General features: G+C 39.9%; 1 protein-coding gene across 3 annotated transcripts in view; it reads left to right on the top strand.

The window, feature by feature from the left end:
• EPHA3 (EPH receptor A3) overlaps positions 1-16,569 on the top strand; it is a 235,388-nt gene that overhangs the window by 164,531 nt on the left and 54,288 nt on the right. For 2 of the 3 annotated variants that reach the window (XM_075768111.1, XM_075768128.1), the window contains exons 6-7: positions 8,089-8,213; positions 14,890-15,052. In XM_075768111.1, the coding sequence (XP_075624226.1) occupies positions 8,089-8,213; positions 14,890-15,052 (288 nt within the window). The remainder of the gene's footprint in view (positions 1-8,088; positions 8,214-14,889; positions 15,053-16,569) is intronic. The other variant, XM_075768120.1, reaches the window with a different exon arrangement.

A 16,569-nucleotide genomic window follows, 5' to 3' on the forward strand; every position in this document is an offset into this window, starting at 1 on the left:
TTAAACATATGAGCAAGTCTAACATTTTGTTTGCTCTGTGGAAGGCATTTGCTATCTCTTTTAATAAAAAGAGGGAGAAATGAGAACACGAATGTGCAATACTTAATGAAGTTTGCTTTTAATTTAGAATTTATTTGTAAGAGCGAGAAATGATCTCTGGTAATCACTTGTCCAGTGACAGCTGCTGCCCAGAAGGTTGCCTTACTCCATGCTTGAGAGCGAAATCAAGCAGCTGCCTTTTAGTGTAACTCCTGCTGAAGCTGCTTGTTTTCCCCTTTCCAGTTCCCTGCTGCCTTTCCTTCACGGCACCTGTGCGATGCCTGCGGCCGCTCTGGAGTCTATAACCACAGGCTGGAGTCTATAACCACAGCTTCCAGATGCATTTGGGTACTTCTGCCATAATGTCGGCAGTCATCCAGTAAAATAGCCATGAACAAATCAGGCTTTAAAATCATCCTGTTCCTGGGAGAATAATACAGAGCTCCCACACACATCTTTGTTTTGTCCAAAGTTAGTCAGCTTCTATTTGTCCTTAAAGTTTCGTCCTATTTCTTTCCTTCCACGTTCTGATATGTGCAAATGCCTGGATCTCGATAGCCCTCCCCTAGAAATTGGGAACCTTTTCACCCACCTCCTTATGATTGCATCCTACTAGGATCCAGCCCGGATCTGGTGTGAGGGTCCTGCACGCTGACGCGGGCCTCTCGCTGCTGGGATGGCTAGGCGCCCTAACGCCTGGTGCCTGGCGACAGGGAGGGTGCGTTGCGTTCTGGCTGACACGTCGCCTAATGATGTTACAGAATCAGATGACGTTTTACAGCCCAAGTCATAAAAATATATTGAGCCTGCTTCAGCTCAAGGAGAAAGGTGCAGGAACACAAACACAAGTACTGTGCTAGTTTAACTACGTGTCCTGGAGATTAAAGGGCAAAGGACTGCATCTGCACGCGTGTTGAAGAGGTGGGTAATTGTATCTGGAAGAGGAGCGTGTAGGGTTTAGCAGGTTTCCAAAGTGTTGTTAAAGTGGAACTGTTTCCTCCTCCTCCTGCCTCCTGGGAGGCACCTGGGGACCCGGTGCTGACTGAGCCTTCTTGGAATGTGCCCGTGGGATCAGCCTTGCTTCAGCGCAACCGCGTAGAGGGAGGCAGCGCCTTTAACTGCGCTTAACGGACAAAGTAGGTAGTCGTGCAATCAGAGGAGGTTTACGATGGTGCAACTCTTGCTCGCTCTGAGCAGTCTTCCATAATAAACCCCTTAGAAGTCAAGCCACAGACTAGATGTTGGAGTCCTAAAGGATCCAAGGACGAGCGTAGTCGTTCATGCAGGCGTTCTGTTAATGTGATCATGTCATGGAGAAGTGATGTCATTATGCTGATGTGTGTGTCATTACTTAGGACTCTTGTCATTAATTGAATGCTTGTTGGTAGTGGAACAATTGGATAAACCTAAAGATATAAAGACTGGTTCACAGAAACTCAGATGTTGGGCAGTTGTTGTGCGAGTGAAATGTGCACGTGCGGCGTTAGGAGCAGTGCCAGACCGAGCCACGCGCGGGCATCCAGTGCTCGCACGGGGGTAACTTCTCTCGCGTATCCTGACTGCGGGTGTGACTCCCATTTTCTGGAGAAGCTGCCTCTGAGCAAGAAATTGTCTTGCTCATTCGGACGTTGGTATTTCCACTTTGACTTGTATGATAGTTTTGTAGTTTGGACACTTGTCCTCTAAGACTTACAGATTTGGCGTTGGGTCCCAGTGGATCCTACTGTCAGAGGCTGCAGATTTAATTTTCAGATTATGATCTTTATTTACTGCTCTGCTTCCACATTACCTCCTACAGGCATTGTAGACATTAAAGAAAATTTATACATTGTATCAGTTGACAGTATTATGATTAGTTAATAAAATCATCAATTTTCTAAAGAAAGAAAAAGGAATAAGCCTTCCATTTATTCAGGAGTGCAGAAGAAGCTGCAATTTGGGTAATACAGCCCGTTCTGCTAGCTCAGATACGTTCTTGATCACCATCTTTCAGCGTAGCTTGGAATATTTCGCTCCCCATGCTGATAGCTGATTGCAAGCAAAAGCTGGAAGTTAGCAGGCCATGGTTAGTTTAGGATTAAATCCTTCCCCTAAAATTTAATTTGTGATCTAGAGACCTAAGCAAGAAACAACAGGACTCTAAATATTTCAGCAGTTGTACACACATGGCTTCCCAAAGTTAATACTGAGTTCTCTCCTCTGTCACAGGACAGGGTATTTTCTTCCAGTGTAAATATACATCTGTAAGCCAGTCACATCTGAAAACAATAACCAAGGAATAAGGAAAAAGTCAATAAGGAGATTTATATACAGCTGCTATTAAACTGGAGGAAAACAAATGATCTGTTGGGGTCAGTTTCACTGGGAAATCAATTTGAGCAGAGTTTTATTGTCCTCTCTGCTAGATCCTTCATGTTATTTGCTTGCACCTTTAACAGTCATGAGTGAGGAGGTTTTTACACTTGTGAGTCTAAGCTCCCTGGATCATTGTGTTCGTTACCTTTTCAACATCCACATTCCCAGTTGTCACAAATGCTACCTAACAACATCGAGTGCTCAAAGTACATTTCCCCTTGTAACTCTAGGGAGTTTTGAAAGTTCATATTAACTGCTTAAACTAGTCATAAACCAGTATTACTGTAGTACCAGACAAATAGTAACCATCTGATGCATAAAAATACCTCTATATGCATTGCAAGTGACTATTGAGAATAAACCTTTTAATACATGGCCACACAAGCCGAAAGTTAATTATAAAAAAACCCAACTCTAATTCAGTGAAGAAGTTAAGAGTACTAATACATTAATCAAAGCGCCAATGAAAATGTAAATACGTAGAGGTATACGAGCCACAGGATTTATCCAAAAATCACTGAAACCACATTTATTCAACCTCTTTTTACCTTGAAATTTATGTTTCCTAAATGATAAATTAATTCAACCTAACTTTGTGTTGATATTGATGCTTTAATATAATTTAAAAAAAACCTCTTTATCTAAAAAAGTTTCATAATATGTGATTTTTTGCCAACCTGTAGTGACAAAATTCTTTTTGTCAGTGGGAGCTGCAGACATATAAAATATTTGTTCTGGCATTTTGTTGTTGCACAATCTAATTGTCTTTTAATTTAAGGAAGGAAAATCCTGGAATTGGAATGAAAAATGGGTATTCTAAATATGAAGTACTTCTGTTCCTTTCCGTAGCCTGATTCTGAATTCTATCTCGTCCTGCTGTAGTTATTTAACGGTGTTCAGGAAACAGGAAGCTCTCACCTCTCTCTTCCTCATGCAAAAGTCTAAAAGCTATAGTCTTTAAAAGCATCACTACATATGTAGTCTTTATATGCATATGGTCTATACAGTCTTTATATGCATCGCTGCTCATGGTGATGCCTTCATTGTTTAATGGTTTATAATGTTGACTTCCTTAAACTGCAGTTTCTCTCTTTGCTGGAAGTTCAGACTTTTCCAGGTAAACAGTAAAATACAGTTACTGAGCTGTTCTGGTGGGAAGGGACAATTAGTTGTGCTACAAAGTGGAAACTAAGGTCGACTTCTACTTTGGGCCAGAAATGGTTGTTCTGAGATTAACTTAGCTTTCTTAACTAGATTTGAATTAGTCCTTTTCTGCTTCATAGGATATATACAAGAACACTTGAGAAAAATAAAAAAATCCTCCCCCTATTAAAATAAGTACATATCGGAATACGCTATTTAGAACACAGTTTATATGTTTTGATTTATTGCATTATTTTGTAGGGATGTGTATATAAAGAAATTAATTCCACAGTGCAAATGTTAAGTTACTCCTCCTAAATGCACCCCAAACCTGAGCTGGGCCCATAGGTCAGAAAAGCGATTCTGTTGTCATATGATTGTCCCTATGCATGACAGTATGTGCTTACAGGTTACCTTAATTCTTCCTGTATCTTAAATCTATTGATTGCAGTACATTTAAGTGTAAACTTAAAAGTCATCTGACCAAGATATTTTCTTAAATTAGGGTTCAAGGACTTCTAACACTTTTCAAACCTACGTATCTAACAGGTATAGCGGAAAAACAAAAAAGAGTGCATTAAGACTTTAACAGTCCAGATTCTTGCAGGCCAGCAAAGAAAGCTTATGCCATGTGCTCTGCTGGGATTTTTTTATTTTATCTCATCTTGGTCAAACCGAGGGATAATCGGCATTTGTTCATCAGTCAGTCCCATAGAGAAGTCAGTTCTGGATGTAGGCAAAGAACCAATTTAGTAAATATCGAGAGACATTAGCTGTGCGGGACAGCAGGCACAGCAGAAGAGCCAGACCACCTCTGTCTCTTGGCTTACAGCAGAGTCTGGTTTGGGGAGAGCCAGGTTGCAGCTGTGATGGGCCACGTGGGATGGCAGCCCCTCCAGGCACAGGATCCTGACTCCTTACTCTGCCCCTGTCCACAGGGGTGCACAAGGCTGGCTGTTGGGGATGCTCACGTCAAGATTTACCCTTGCTTCTCCCTACTCCCTCTTTTGTAGAAGGAGGGTCCTGATGCTGAAATCATCCCAGGAGCAGCACAGTTCAGTTTTACCTGTGCTTCGAAGAGCCGTGAGCCTGACACAGTGCCAGGAGAGGAACTGCAGGAAGAAGTTCTTGTGAGGGCTGTCCTCTCTGGGGCTCTGGTTCATGCAACAGAAACGTAGAGGGGAACCAAAATCAACTACTGCTTGTGAAATCCAATGTGAATGTCCAGAGAAGGGCAAGGAAGCTGGTGAAGGGTCTGGAGCACAAGTCTTACGAGGAGCGGCTAAGGGAACTGGGATTGTTTAGCCTGGAGAAGAGGAGGCTGAGGGGAGACCTTATCGCTCTCTACAACTACCTCAAAGGAGGTTTTAGTGAGGAGGCTGTTGGTCTCTTCTCCCAAGTAACTAGCAACAGGACAAGAGGAAATGGCCTCAAGGTGCATCAGGGGAGGTTTAGATTGGATATTAGGAGAAATTTCTTCACCGAAAGAGCGGTCAAGCACTGGACCAGGCTGCCCAGAGAGGTAGTGGAGTTACCATCCCTTGAGGCGTTCAAAAAACATGTAGATGTGGCACTTTGGGACATGGTTTAGTAGGCATGGTGGTGTTGGGTTAACGGTTGGACTTGATGATCTTAGAGGTCTTTTCCAACCTTAATGATTCTATGATTCTATTCTATGAACGCACAGAGATGACAAGATCAGCAGGAAAATTTTAAAAATCTATACCCAAATATTATGTCTTCGTTTTTAACATTCTGGGTACTTCAAAATTAAAATGCTCAGATGGTGTACGAGATGGTTTAACAAAATGAAAAAAAATACCATAAATAATTAAAAATTGTTGCAAATACATATCTTCCCCTCTGAACACAAATAGTGTGGTTGAACTTCTAGAAAGAAATAGTTGACCACTGAAATATCCAAAGACACTGTTCCTTTATGCACTGTTCCTTTATGAAGATTAATGCCTTAAAACTGGGTAACTTTTGTAATCAACATAGTTAAGGTAAGATGGTGATTTAAACAGATTTGGAATACGTCATTTCCATAATTCGGAGGTTCAGTAGCTGTTGGAGTGGCCTGGCGTGCAGCACTGTTGCAGAACTCTGATCTTCTCTGTGCGTGGGATTAAAGGTGCCTGAAACTTTCTTCCTCGTGATTATCCTTCTCCCCTCCATTTCCCGTGAAGTGAGACGCTGTATCCACCAGAAACTCTGTGTGTATAATTTCTAAGCAGCATTGAGAACCCTCGGGACTGGAAAAGGTATATGAATGTTTTATAATGTTATTGATAACTGCAGAGCAGAAGCTTTTCTAATAAACTGCTGTGAGATAAGTTACTGGTAGCATCTGCAGAGATGTGTGTAAATGAGCCCAAAATAATTAATACTGTGTTAGAAGAAAGCTTTTTTTAAAACACATCTGTATTGGAGCACATAAGATTATTTCAGCCTGCCCTGAGAAAGCATTATAGCACAAATTACCATAATTTATTAAGGGAAAAGCCATTTCTGTTAATCATGTATTAATTATTCATAAAATCTGTATTAATGTTACCTTAATGGGAAGTGTTACCAGCTGGGGTACTGGGCTTGGCAATCTATTCACATACAAAAAAAGATGAATAGCTTGACTTAGAAAGAAGACATAAAAATGATTTACAAGAGCATAAAAGCAGCAAGCATGGGTATACGAGTTAACATAGAGCTGGCTACAGTAGAGCAGTCCAGCCAGCTAACCACTTTGTATTTTGGCTCTAGCACTGGTTTGTGCCTGAGTGGAATTCAAGTGGAATTACTGCAGGATGTTCATTACAAGCCAGTCCTGTATACCTTGCCCTACTGCTTTTCAGCTCTTCAGCAGGCATAGATCTGGTGAGTCTGAGTAAAATCGCAAGAGACTCTTTCCCATTCTACTTTTAAAAACAAACAAACAAACAAAAAAACCCCCAAACCCACACCAAACAAAACATTAAAGCCCCCTCCAAAATCTGATTTCAGTAATCTAAATTCAGGACAAATTCTTCCTGTTGGGAGAAAAAAAAAAAAAAGAAGAAAAAAACCCCCAAGGGATTTTTGCAACTTTTTCATCTTTTCAGAAAGCCATTGTGAACCATGTGACATGCAAAAGGATGTTTTTCAACCCAGAATGAATGTGGAAGTGTGTATATACATATGTGTATACATATGTGCAAGTGTACGTAGATTTCTAGATTAAAGATCCTCAACTAAAGGAGGATGTCAACATTTAGATTATGACTCAAGACCAGAAAGTATGTTTTGATGGAAGTTTAGCAAAATCAAACACAGAATGAATTTTCCGTCATTAATTAAAACTACTTCTTTTCTGGCTTTTGAAAGATCTCTTGCGGGAATGAAAACCCAAACGGAAGGGGCACTGGCTAATGCCTGCAAATGTGTAATGCCTGTAAAGTGCAACTAGTTTTATATGAACAGTAAAAGCTTCATAGGATTCAGATGAAATTAAATTGTTTAGATCAGTTAGAGCCTTTTTATTAGGATAGCACAATGTTGAACTTATAAACGCTTTTGTTTTACATGTTAAGATAAAAGGCTGTTTATTGGCAAAAGATTTTTTTTTTTTTAAAATGACAGTTACAACCTTTAATGTGTGATCTGTTAGTTATCATCTGATGAATTTTGGCCAAAACCATGGAAGAGAAGCATTTGGAGTGGGAAGCCAACCCAAAAGAAGCAGAAAAAATCATTTAAAAAATTACATAGCTTTCAATAGTCCAGGAAACCTAGGTCTGGTCTTGGAACAAGGCACAGAGCTGGGTGGTCTAAAACTGAACTGATGTTCAAGAATCTTAGGTAATTATGATTTTTTTTTCTGTAGCATTGATAGTACTTCCAAGTTGTGGGTGGTGGGTGAGTCTGTGGCATGCAATCAATTGTCATGCTTAACTGATTAATACAGATCAGAAATGAGGTTGTTTTGTAGTTTAGATTTTTTTTCTTCAAATTTCATTTTCAAAGAAATGCAGTAAAGGAGAAGTGTATATGGGAGCAATTTGTATGTGGAGAGCTTACCAAATAATGTTATAAAAGAGGCTCTATTCTGCAGTATGCTGATGGTTATTACTAGCCGTGGATACCAGGAGCTCCTTGTACGTAATGCATCCCAGCACCATTTTACACTTGCAATGAAAACATTATCAGAATTCTGCAGGGTCTGGTAATGATAATACTTCAGCTTTATAACAAATAGGTAGTACTGTTATTTTGTTCTGTATTTTAGTGTATTGAATGTATTTCATTGCATACAGTGTAGTAGCAGATCGAAACCATCTGCTGTCTTGCCACTAGTCCTCCAGTCTAACAGAAAATCTCAGCTCATTTTCCTTGAGGCCAGTATGCTTTAAGGCATGTGTACCAGGACTATAATCCAGCTGCTGAATGTTGATACAAGTCCAGACCCTATGCTCATGAGTCTTTTAAATGGAAACACTACTCATTGCCAAGGATTGGAACAGAGATAAACTCAGTTTGCTTTTCTCTCTCCCCTCCTCCCCCCCATCCCCTTTGCAGCTCCATCCCCCATCACAGTCATAAGGAAGGACAGGACATCCAGGAACAGCGTCTCGCTGTCTTGGCAAGAACCCGAACATCCGAATGGCATCATCTTGGACTACGAGGTCAAATACTATGAAAAGGTGGGAAGAAAGATCAAAGAGGAGGTTTTTGTGCTAGTAATATTGTAATGAAATTATTGCATGTTGCCCTTGTTAAGGATTCGGAGACACCCCTGTTCACTCCCTGACTCCCTAAGTGTTGAAACTGTTCAATTTTTGGTAAAGAGAGCATCATGAAAATATGAAGTGACATGGTCGTGTTGTCTACCAAGTTCATCCCCAAACACATCGGAACAAATATAGAAAGTAATGCAGACAAGCTGTAATACTTTTTTTTTTTTTCTTGAGTACAGTTTGCTTACTCAGTTTTATTATGCTGTCAAGTGTTTATAGATTTATTTGTCAGTATCCACATCTGGTGCTTCCCTATGGCACAAGCATCTTTTACAGAAAATTTTTAGGGAAAAGAGTGATATTTTGGGCTGGTTTGCACTATAAGAGTTCTCACTTTTCATGAATAACTGAATTCTTCATATATTGTATGTAAACAGCTACAAAAGAAAGAAAATCTGCCATTAAATAGGTTCTGCTTTTTATTGACATTTTCTTGTATTTACAGCTGTTGATTTCTACATCCTATATAGATCTGTATTTAGGGAAAAAAAAGCATTCATAACAGAATGGGTTTTTTTAGTAAATCTTACTGGTAGAATTGAAAAGACCATAAATTGTTGTGAAGATTGTGAAGAGTGGCATTAGCCATTTTTAGATTGATCAGAGACACCTTTTGATAGAATATATTGCTACTGAAGTTGACGAACTTTGAAAAAACGTCAGAAATAATGTTCTAATTTAGCATTTACTAATGCTGTTTGTATCTAGAAATCAGGCTTATATTTCATATGTACCAGGGAAGACGTGGTGCTGATATCCACTTGACTGCTGTTAGAAAGACTCCATGGGTATTCAGTTAATCTTTAGAAAGTTTTCTCATGGAGCTTACCGGTGGGACAGTGTGGTATTGGTAGTCCATGCCTGATCTTAAGGGGAGGAAGAATGGGGATTGGAAGGCCGTATTCTAAAAAGATTTCTCCCTAATGAGTATGTCATCTGATTTTTGGGAGGGTTTTCTTGGTGAGCACTTGAACCTTCGAAGCCCTTGGTAAAAATCTAAACATACATAGTGCTACTGATGAAGGGGGAAAAAGAAAGCTTCCCAAACATTTCCTTTCAGTCTCACCTTATAGAGCAGTACCCTATAGACTTTCACTTTGGTTTTTTTGCTGTTAATTTCAATGGGGACAGGGTCAAGTCTAGGCTTGAGAAGTAAAAGAGAACTGGCCCATACATCAGATTGTCTTTATTTGTACATCCTCAACAGGGAAAGGATGCAGAAATTATTTATTTGGGATCTCTTATTTCCTTTTTTTTTTCTTTTTTTTTTAAATGAAAAGAGATACTGCCTTTTAGTAAGGCTTGGAAAATCTATTTACCTCACAAAGAGCCTACGCCTGAGAGATCCCAGAACTTCAGCCTGGTTTGCACAGGCCAGGTTGTTTCTCTTCATGATTAACTTGCATTTCACTTGATACCTACCTGGCTGCTCTTGCTCCTGTTGGCTGTACCTTTGTTTTCCAAGAGCTGTACCGGCAGCCCCGTCTCAGCTCCACCTGGGGTCTCCCCAAGTGGGAGTCCTTGCCTGGGCCAGTGCCAGGGGTGCAGGACGTAACAGGCAGCAGTGTTACGCATCATGACGTTAGGGAGATCTCTTGGGTTTTAGTTGCTCTACAGGGAGAGAATTTTTCCCCTTGTATGCATTTAGTTCATTTTAAGTGAACGACCGACGAGTTTTATTTGTGTACTTTTTTTTACTTTTTTTTTTTTTTTTTTTTTGGGCGGTGTTTTGATCATTGTTCTACACTGAAATTGGCTTGTTTTATTCAAGAAAATTGTCACCTTCCAGTACTGTTGTATGCACAGGCTGAGCACGCGGCTTCTGTTCCCACCGAGTACAGCCAGTCTTGCGGAGCAACTGGTTGTCATAAGACAGCTTCAGAAGGCGACCCTCTTACGAGGCTGAACTTGCACACGTGTTTCTTCCCTTTGAAGTCTGTGATCAAGAGTTCATGCGCGCCAGCCAGCTTGCTTGCACCACAGAGCCAACTGCTTGACAAGAGGAGCCAGACCATTTATAGAGCAAAACGATTTAAAAAAAAAAACCACCAAACAATAAACCACCCAACCTTCTGACACCAGTGTTTTTAATGTGTGTTCTGCAGCCCCTTGGGGAGTCAGAAGCCTATTCCTCAGGGTTTATGAAAGGTAACTAGAAAAGTAAATCTATTGTCAGGAGCCTTTAATCCATTGCCCTTTTTAGGTCTGCAAATTGTAAAAGGTTGAAAACTGCCACCCTGTTAAACTTACCTGAGGCCAGAGCAGCGCCTGCTGGACTGTTACGCTTCATTCCTTCTCCAAACACCTTTAGAAGATGCTGCTTCTTTTAGTGTGAGATCTCTAAGCAGCCCCCCTCCCCCCTGCTTTTGAAAAGAGAGCTTTCTTTTTAAACTGGTCTAGTCCGTTTGATTTTTGCTTCAGAAATCATCTTGGTTGTGCTCATCAAAAAAACCCCATCGCTGTTAAGTGGCAGCTGCTGGGAAATAAACCCTTCACAGTTAGCAGTCTGGGTCTTTCTCCTGACAAGGTGTACCTGATTGCTGGCAGATGATTTATGTTGAGCCATTCTGTTCCCTCCTGCTTGTTTTTACTTGCCATACCTTTTGTAATCTCTCAGAAATTAATAAAAACAGCGTTAATAGAGTAATACAGGTCAGCCCCATCGTCATACACCTTGTCCGTGCAAATTTTTTTTTTTTTTACTTTTCTAGATTGTTCTTAAATTTCAAAGAATAAGTCATATTTATGGGCAGCTGCATGTTACTGGTATTCAGGGTGTTAGAATAGATTTCGAATAAAAATAGAATGTCCTGTATCTAAATTATGACATCATGTAGTTTTTCTAATGCATTATTGGCATAAAGTATGTGGAAAATACTTATTTTCTGCAAGGGTAGTTAATTAGCCCATTCAGGGTTTTTTTCCACCAGTGACTGCACTTGTGTAACCAAGAGAGAATAGAACTGTATGACGTTTCTAGAGAAATTAGGAGCTACAGTTTTGGGAAACTATTTTAACTTTTTGGAATGAACCTATGGTGTTTTAACGCATAGCATTATGAACTGAGAGTGGCAGTTTTTCAGACTCACCGTTTGGAATAGAATTGTGTTTTCTGTAAAAATCTATAGGGCCTGGTTATGAGGCCCCCAATTACTATTTATTCAAAACATTTAAAAGAAATAAAATCCTCTTTCAGAGGAATACTGTATGGAACTCCAAGACATTTATTTTATGGTGTGACATAACATTTTATGTTAAGTTAATGGTACCAAATGACACCCCAGTTTAGTCCATCCATATAACGTTGTGCTGGATTTTAAGTGTCTCAGCCATCAAATGCAGGTATAGCAAAAGCCAAGGTTTTTTTTCTCACACAAGCAGATACTTTGTTTCCTCCTTGCCCTCCCTCACATAATTATGTTCTCTGGAAGGAGTATCTTGTCATGCAAAGATGCAAAAAAGCCATCCACTAAATACCACACAAACTATTAATTTCTTCATTTAAATATGTGGCTTGCAATTATGCTTACTAAATCCGACACACTGTAGTGAGGTGAAGTCTGCTGCAAACAGTGAATGAAATTCAATTGCAGTCTCGCATTACTAAACTAGATTTGCCTTTGCCATCATTGCAATTGTTAAAGCCAACAAATAAATAACAGTGTCTAGTTCGTGCTCTTTCTGAGGCTGAAAAAGTAAATTATATGCAAACGTACTTAGTTGCTTTCTAAACTGTTATTATTCTGGCTTTGAGGGTAGGTAGGCCACATACGCTCCACGAGGTTTGTGGGAACCGTGGTATCGATGAACGTTTCACAAGGGGAAGCAGGATCGGGACTGTGGGTTCTTCCCAAAGATGTGTAGTCTGGTTTTGGCCTCTCAAGTGTACGTGCAGCTGATGGAGAAAATGTTCTTCCTCGTTTAATATAAACACTTACTGTGCTTATCTGAAAAAGGATATACTGTTCACTCTCACTAGTACTGCCACTATAAATGTTAAATGCATCCAAAAGATGTCTTTTGTAAAACATAGTTTAAAATTAGACAATCTCATTTGCAAATGAGACACTAGCGGTAGCGGGATCTGCTTCCCAGTAAAGACTGTGTCTGGTAAACTCTGCAGAAATATTCAGGCAGAATATGCTCTGTGCATCCAAGTTCAGATTTATCATCAAACAGAGTGTTTGATTAAAGTTCTGCTTGGCAAAGACTGGCTCTCCTTTTTGTATATTCCTTCTGCTTATGGCAGCTACAGTGCTGTATCTCTGAAGTTTTGCTTCATCTCCAAGAAAGATAAACTTGGGCTTTTATGTGGTGTTTCACTGATTTGATTACTAGTAACATAAAAAATGACTTACAAAATATGTGCGTAAAAAAAGCTTACCATAAACTAAGATACCATGACATCCTCCATACCATAATTTTAAACACTTCTTTTCCAAGTTCCATTGCAGATTATTAACAGACAGGGCCATAACTATATTTTCCCTTGCACGTATGTATCTGCACAAGAAGGAAATGTTTGCGTTTCATAAAAGCAGCCTGAAGTGAGATCAAAATGAATGTCCAGTCATAGCATACACAAAAGAACTTGTGTTTTACAGACAAGATTATTATGTCTTTGAAATGAAAATAGTTGCCTACGTTCATCTGAACAATGAGATAAGAAAAGCCTGCAAGCTATAATACTAGCCCTTTGTTAGTTCAAAAATAAATAATTTTACGCAAACTTGTTAGCTCCTTAGAATGTCTTCCTGTAAGTTTTCTCCCCTGAATTTACAACAGAAAACTTTTTCAGAGAAGTATTGGGAAACCATGAGGAGGTCCAATGCTGATTCCCTTTTTATTCTTAATGTGTGATGAAAATGGGCCATGGTAAACATTTTTATAGTCATTCTTTGAAGGCTAGGTTCGGATCACCCTATTTGAGATTTTCATTCTGGATGGTAACTTTTAGGCACAGGCTTAGCTGCCTTTTTTTTTTTTTTTTTCCTTCCCCCTTCACAGTGGTTACTCGTGTGCATGATGTTCAGTATTATGTGGAGATTCTGGCAAGTTCCCTGACTACGGTGTAAATGTTCCCGTTTCTCTCTCTATCAAAGGCTGCCAAGAACAGGGTAGTTATGCTTCTGTAGCACCAAAGCAACCAGTTTCTGATGTCAACCTACTAACTTAGAATAAACCTAACTTTCTTACTCCAGACAGCACTGCAGAGCAAACACGCTAAACTAGCTCTAGTCACTTGGACGTTTCACGTGAAGATGAGATGGCTTTGGCAACGAGTGTGCTGAGTATTTTCCAGCCTCTGTGCTTGTGCACCGGCGCTCCAGTGTTGTCAGAGTCAGTACCTTGCAAGCTAATGCAAAGCCATAAAACATAGTGGGGATTAGGTAAGATTGCATCTGATGTACGTTGACTCAGTTTCTGCTTTCAGCCAGGCAAAACCCAATGATTTTAGTGAATTTCAGAGTGTTCAAAGTAAAAGGGTGGCATATGAAATCTCCACCACCTCCAGAATAAAAAAGTTCATCGTTGTGAACCCAAACAACTGAGATTCTCGCAGTTCCCCATGTGCGTGGCTGCTGTCCAAGATTTTTACTGAGGCAGTTCCAGCTGCCATTTTTAGGAAGCCAAAAATGCTCTTTTGGTACAGGATGGCTTTAGTAAAATAAGCAATACCTCAGGCTCCAAATGCACGCTTAAATTTTTTAGACTGTGTGCTTACAGTGGGACTGAGACATTTTTATCAGAATTAGCTTTTTACACAGTGTGAAGCATATCCAAACTTACTAAATTACGAAGTGGTCCATTTCTTATTTCATGTTTAAAAGTTGTTATGTCAGAAATACGTGACTATTAAGCAGTGTGGTTGTGAGCGTATCGTCTCTACTGGACACACACCTTGCTCTTTAGCAAAAAGCAGAGCAAACATGTTCCCTTTCTGGCTACTAAAGCCCAAGACTCCTTGAGGAGCCACTTCAGTGGGGTTTTGCCCAAATGAGGATGGATGCATCAATCTCATAGTTTTTATAGCATAATAGAAAACCAGTTATATTCGCCTGTTTGCAGAGCTGAGAGGAGGAGCCCGAGTGGAGTTTCTCTTCAGACTGTTATAAAGGTAAATACTGCCTTGTAAAACACGAGGCAGTAAAAACTGCGTCCTGCAATAGCTCTGCGGTGCCCTGAAACGTCTAAGTTGGCCTGTTACAACTTCCAGTTCCGTGCAGTAGGCAAATCTGGTTTATGGTTTTTAAGTAACATTTTAATCTTCATTTTCTTATTGTATTACAGACTATGGACAAAATGATGCAAATCCATTTAATGAAATGTCACATACTCAGCATGTCTAGTATTTGATTTACAGCACAAGGCCATAGAAGCTCTAATGATTTAGATTTCTTGCTAATCAAAAGATTTTTAACTGATTGAAAATAAATGGCTGTACAAGCATTTGTCAGGCTATAAATGTTCAAAAAATAAGCCAGTGCTCTCCAGGTGATTTGTAGTAATTTTGTGCCGACCACCTCTTGTTTCTGTTTTTCTTAGGGTGTGGTTTTAATCTGATAATTTCTCTTCCCAAAAGCAGGAACAAGAGACAAGCTACACTATTCTGAGAGCCAAAGGCACCAACGTTACCATCAGCGGCCTCAAACCTGATACCACTTATGTCTTCCAAATTCGAGCCCGAACTGCAGCTGGATACGGGACAAACAGCCGCAAGTTTGAATTTGAAACCAGTCCGGATTGTATGTATTTGTTCAAATGGTTTAAACTGACATCCTGCCCAGTTTCTGACTGATTTGAATGACTGTTTTCACTCCCTTTCTAGTTTAGTAAATGCAACTCATAACTATTTATGGTGTGTCTTTCAGGGTAGCGTTACTATATAACTTAATGTTTTATTATTAAACTTGAAACATGCTATAAAGAGTATACCATGAATATCACAGATGGTGTTTTCTTCCGTTCCCTACCCAACCTCTGCCTTGTGCCAGAATCGATACCTGCTGAGAGAGGAGGTTTGGTAGAAAACTGGATTCACAGCCTCGTGCTGTTCCAAATTTTTGGCCTGAACCCTATGGACTATAAACCCCTGCTCCAAGAGAATTAATGTTATATTGGTCCATTGCTCCTGCAGGTCAGCATGTAATTCTCCACATTGCTGCGGAGCGTAGCTGATGTCTCCTGCGTAGCCTTTAGATGAAACTAATATTCAGAGGCGGGCAAGGATGGTTGTTCACTTGAGTAGCTGGTCAGGAGGTTTGGCTCCCTTCTCCTCTCTGTTTCTGGGTAGCCTTGGGGAAGTTATTTACTGGTCTGACACTTTTCTCTACTGCCTGGATAATAACATTATTTAACTGATGACCTTATTGATGTTCTTTGCAAGTTCTGTGTCAGAAAGATTCTTAAGAGAGCTCATCGTTTTAAATGTTACTTTCTCAGCACTCGGTACTATATGGTAAATCAGACCTTTTACGTGCTAGAAGCTGAAAGTGGCTTAATGCATCAAAAAGTCAGCTTTTGTTTAGGTACGCAGTTACCGATGTAGACTAATGCTGCATAATCTAAGACTGTTTGCTTTTCGAAAGGTAGGACTTTCACAGAAGACTCATATCTGCTGTTCAGAGTTATAACACAACTAAGGACTATAATTCTGATACACCCTCCTAGGGCTTATTCATGTACTCATGATAAGGCTTGAGAACCCATAGTGTAAGAAGTGCTCTACTAAAAGCAGCAAAGTGTTAACCAAGAGTAGTATTATAAGCCAAATGGTCTTGTGCTTGGCATCCATGTATTTTTGAGATATGTATTTCATCCCCACTTACTCCTCCTCCACCTCAGCTCTTATTCTGAAAAGCAAATTGCTACAAATTGCTGTTTTGGTGACACATAGCTTTGGCATACCGGATGAAACTGGAACTGAAGATAGGACAGACAAGTACAACAAGGAGAAAAAAAATCACTTGCAGTGATAACAAATTTCATCATTTAGAAGTTAATGAGTTTTCTCTGCAAAGTAATATTAAAAATAATAATAATAACATAGCTGACAAAAAACATGGAAGGTGACAGGAGACAGTAGGGGACATCTCAATAATCAGCGTACAACTTACACAGACGCCAAATCACATAATTTGATTCCTATTGCCAAGTTATCATAACTACACAAGGACAGCTGTAGATCTGTAATAGGCAGAGGCGTCTTCCCAAGGGGGATGGGGTGACTTCAAGCAGTGATGTAGGCAAACTGTCCAATTTG

This window comes from Balearica regulorum, chromosome 1 (genome assembly GCF_011004875.1).
Source record: "Balearica regulorum gibbericeps isolate bBalReg1 chromosome 1, bBalReg1.pri, whole genome shotgun sequence".
NCBI classification, from domain to species: Eukaryota; Metazoa; Chordata; class Aves; order Gruiformes; family Gruidae; genus Balearica; species Balearica regulorum.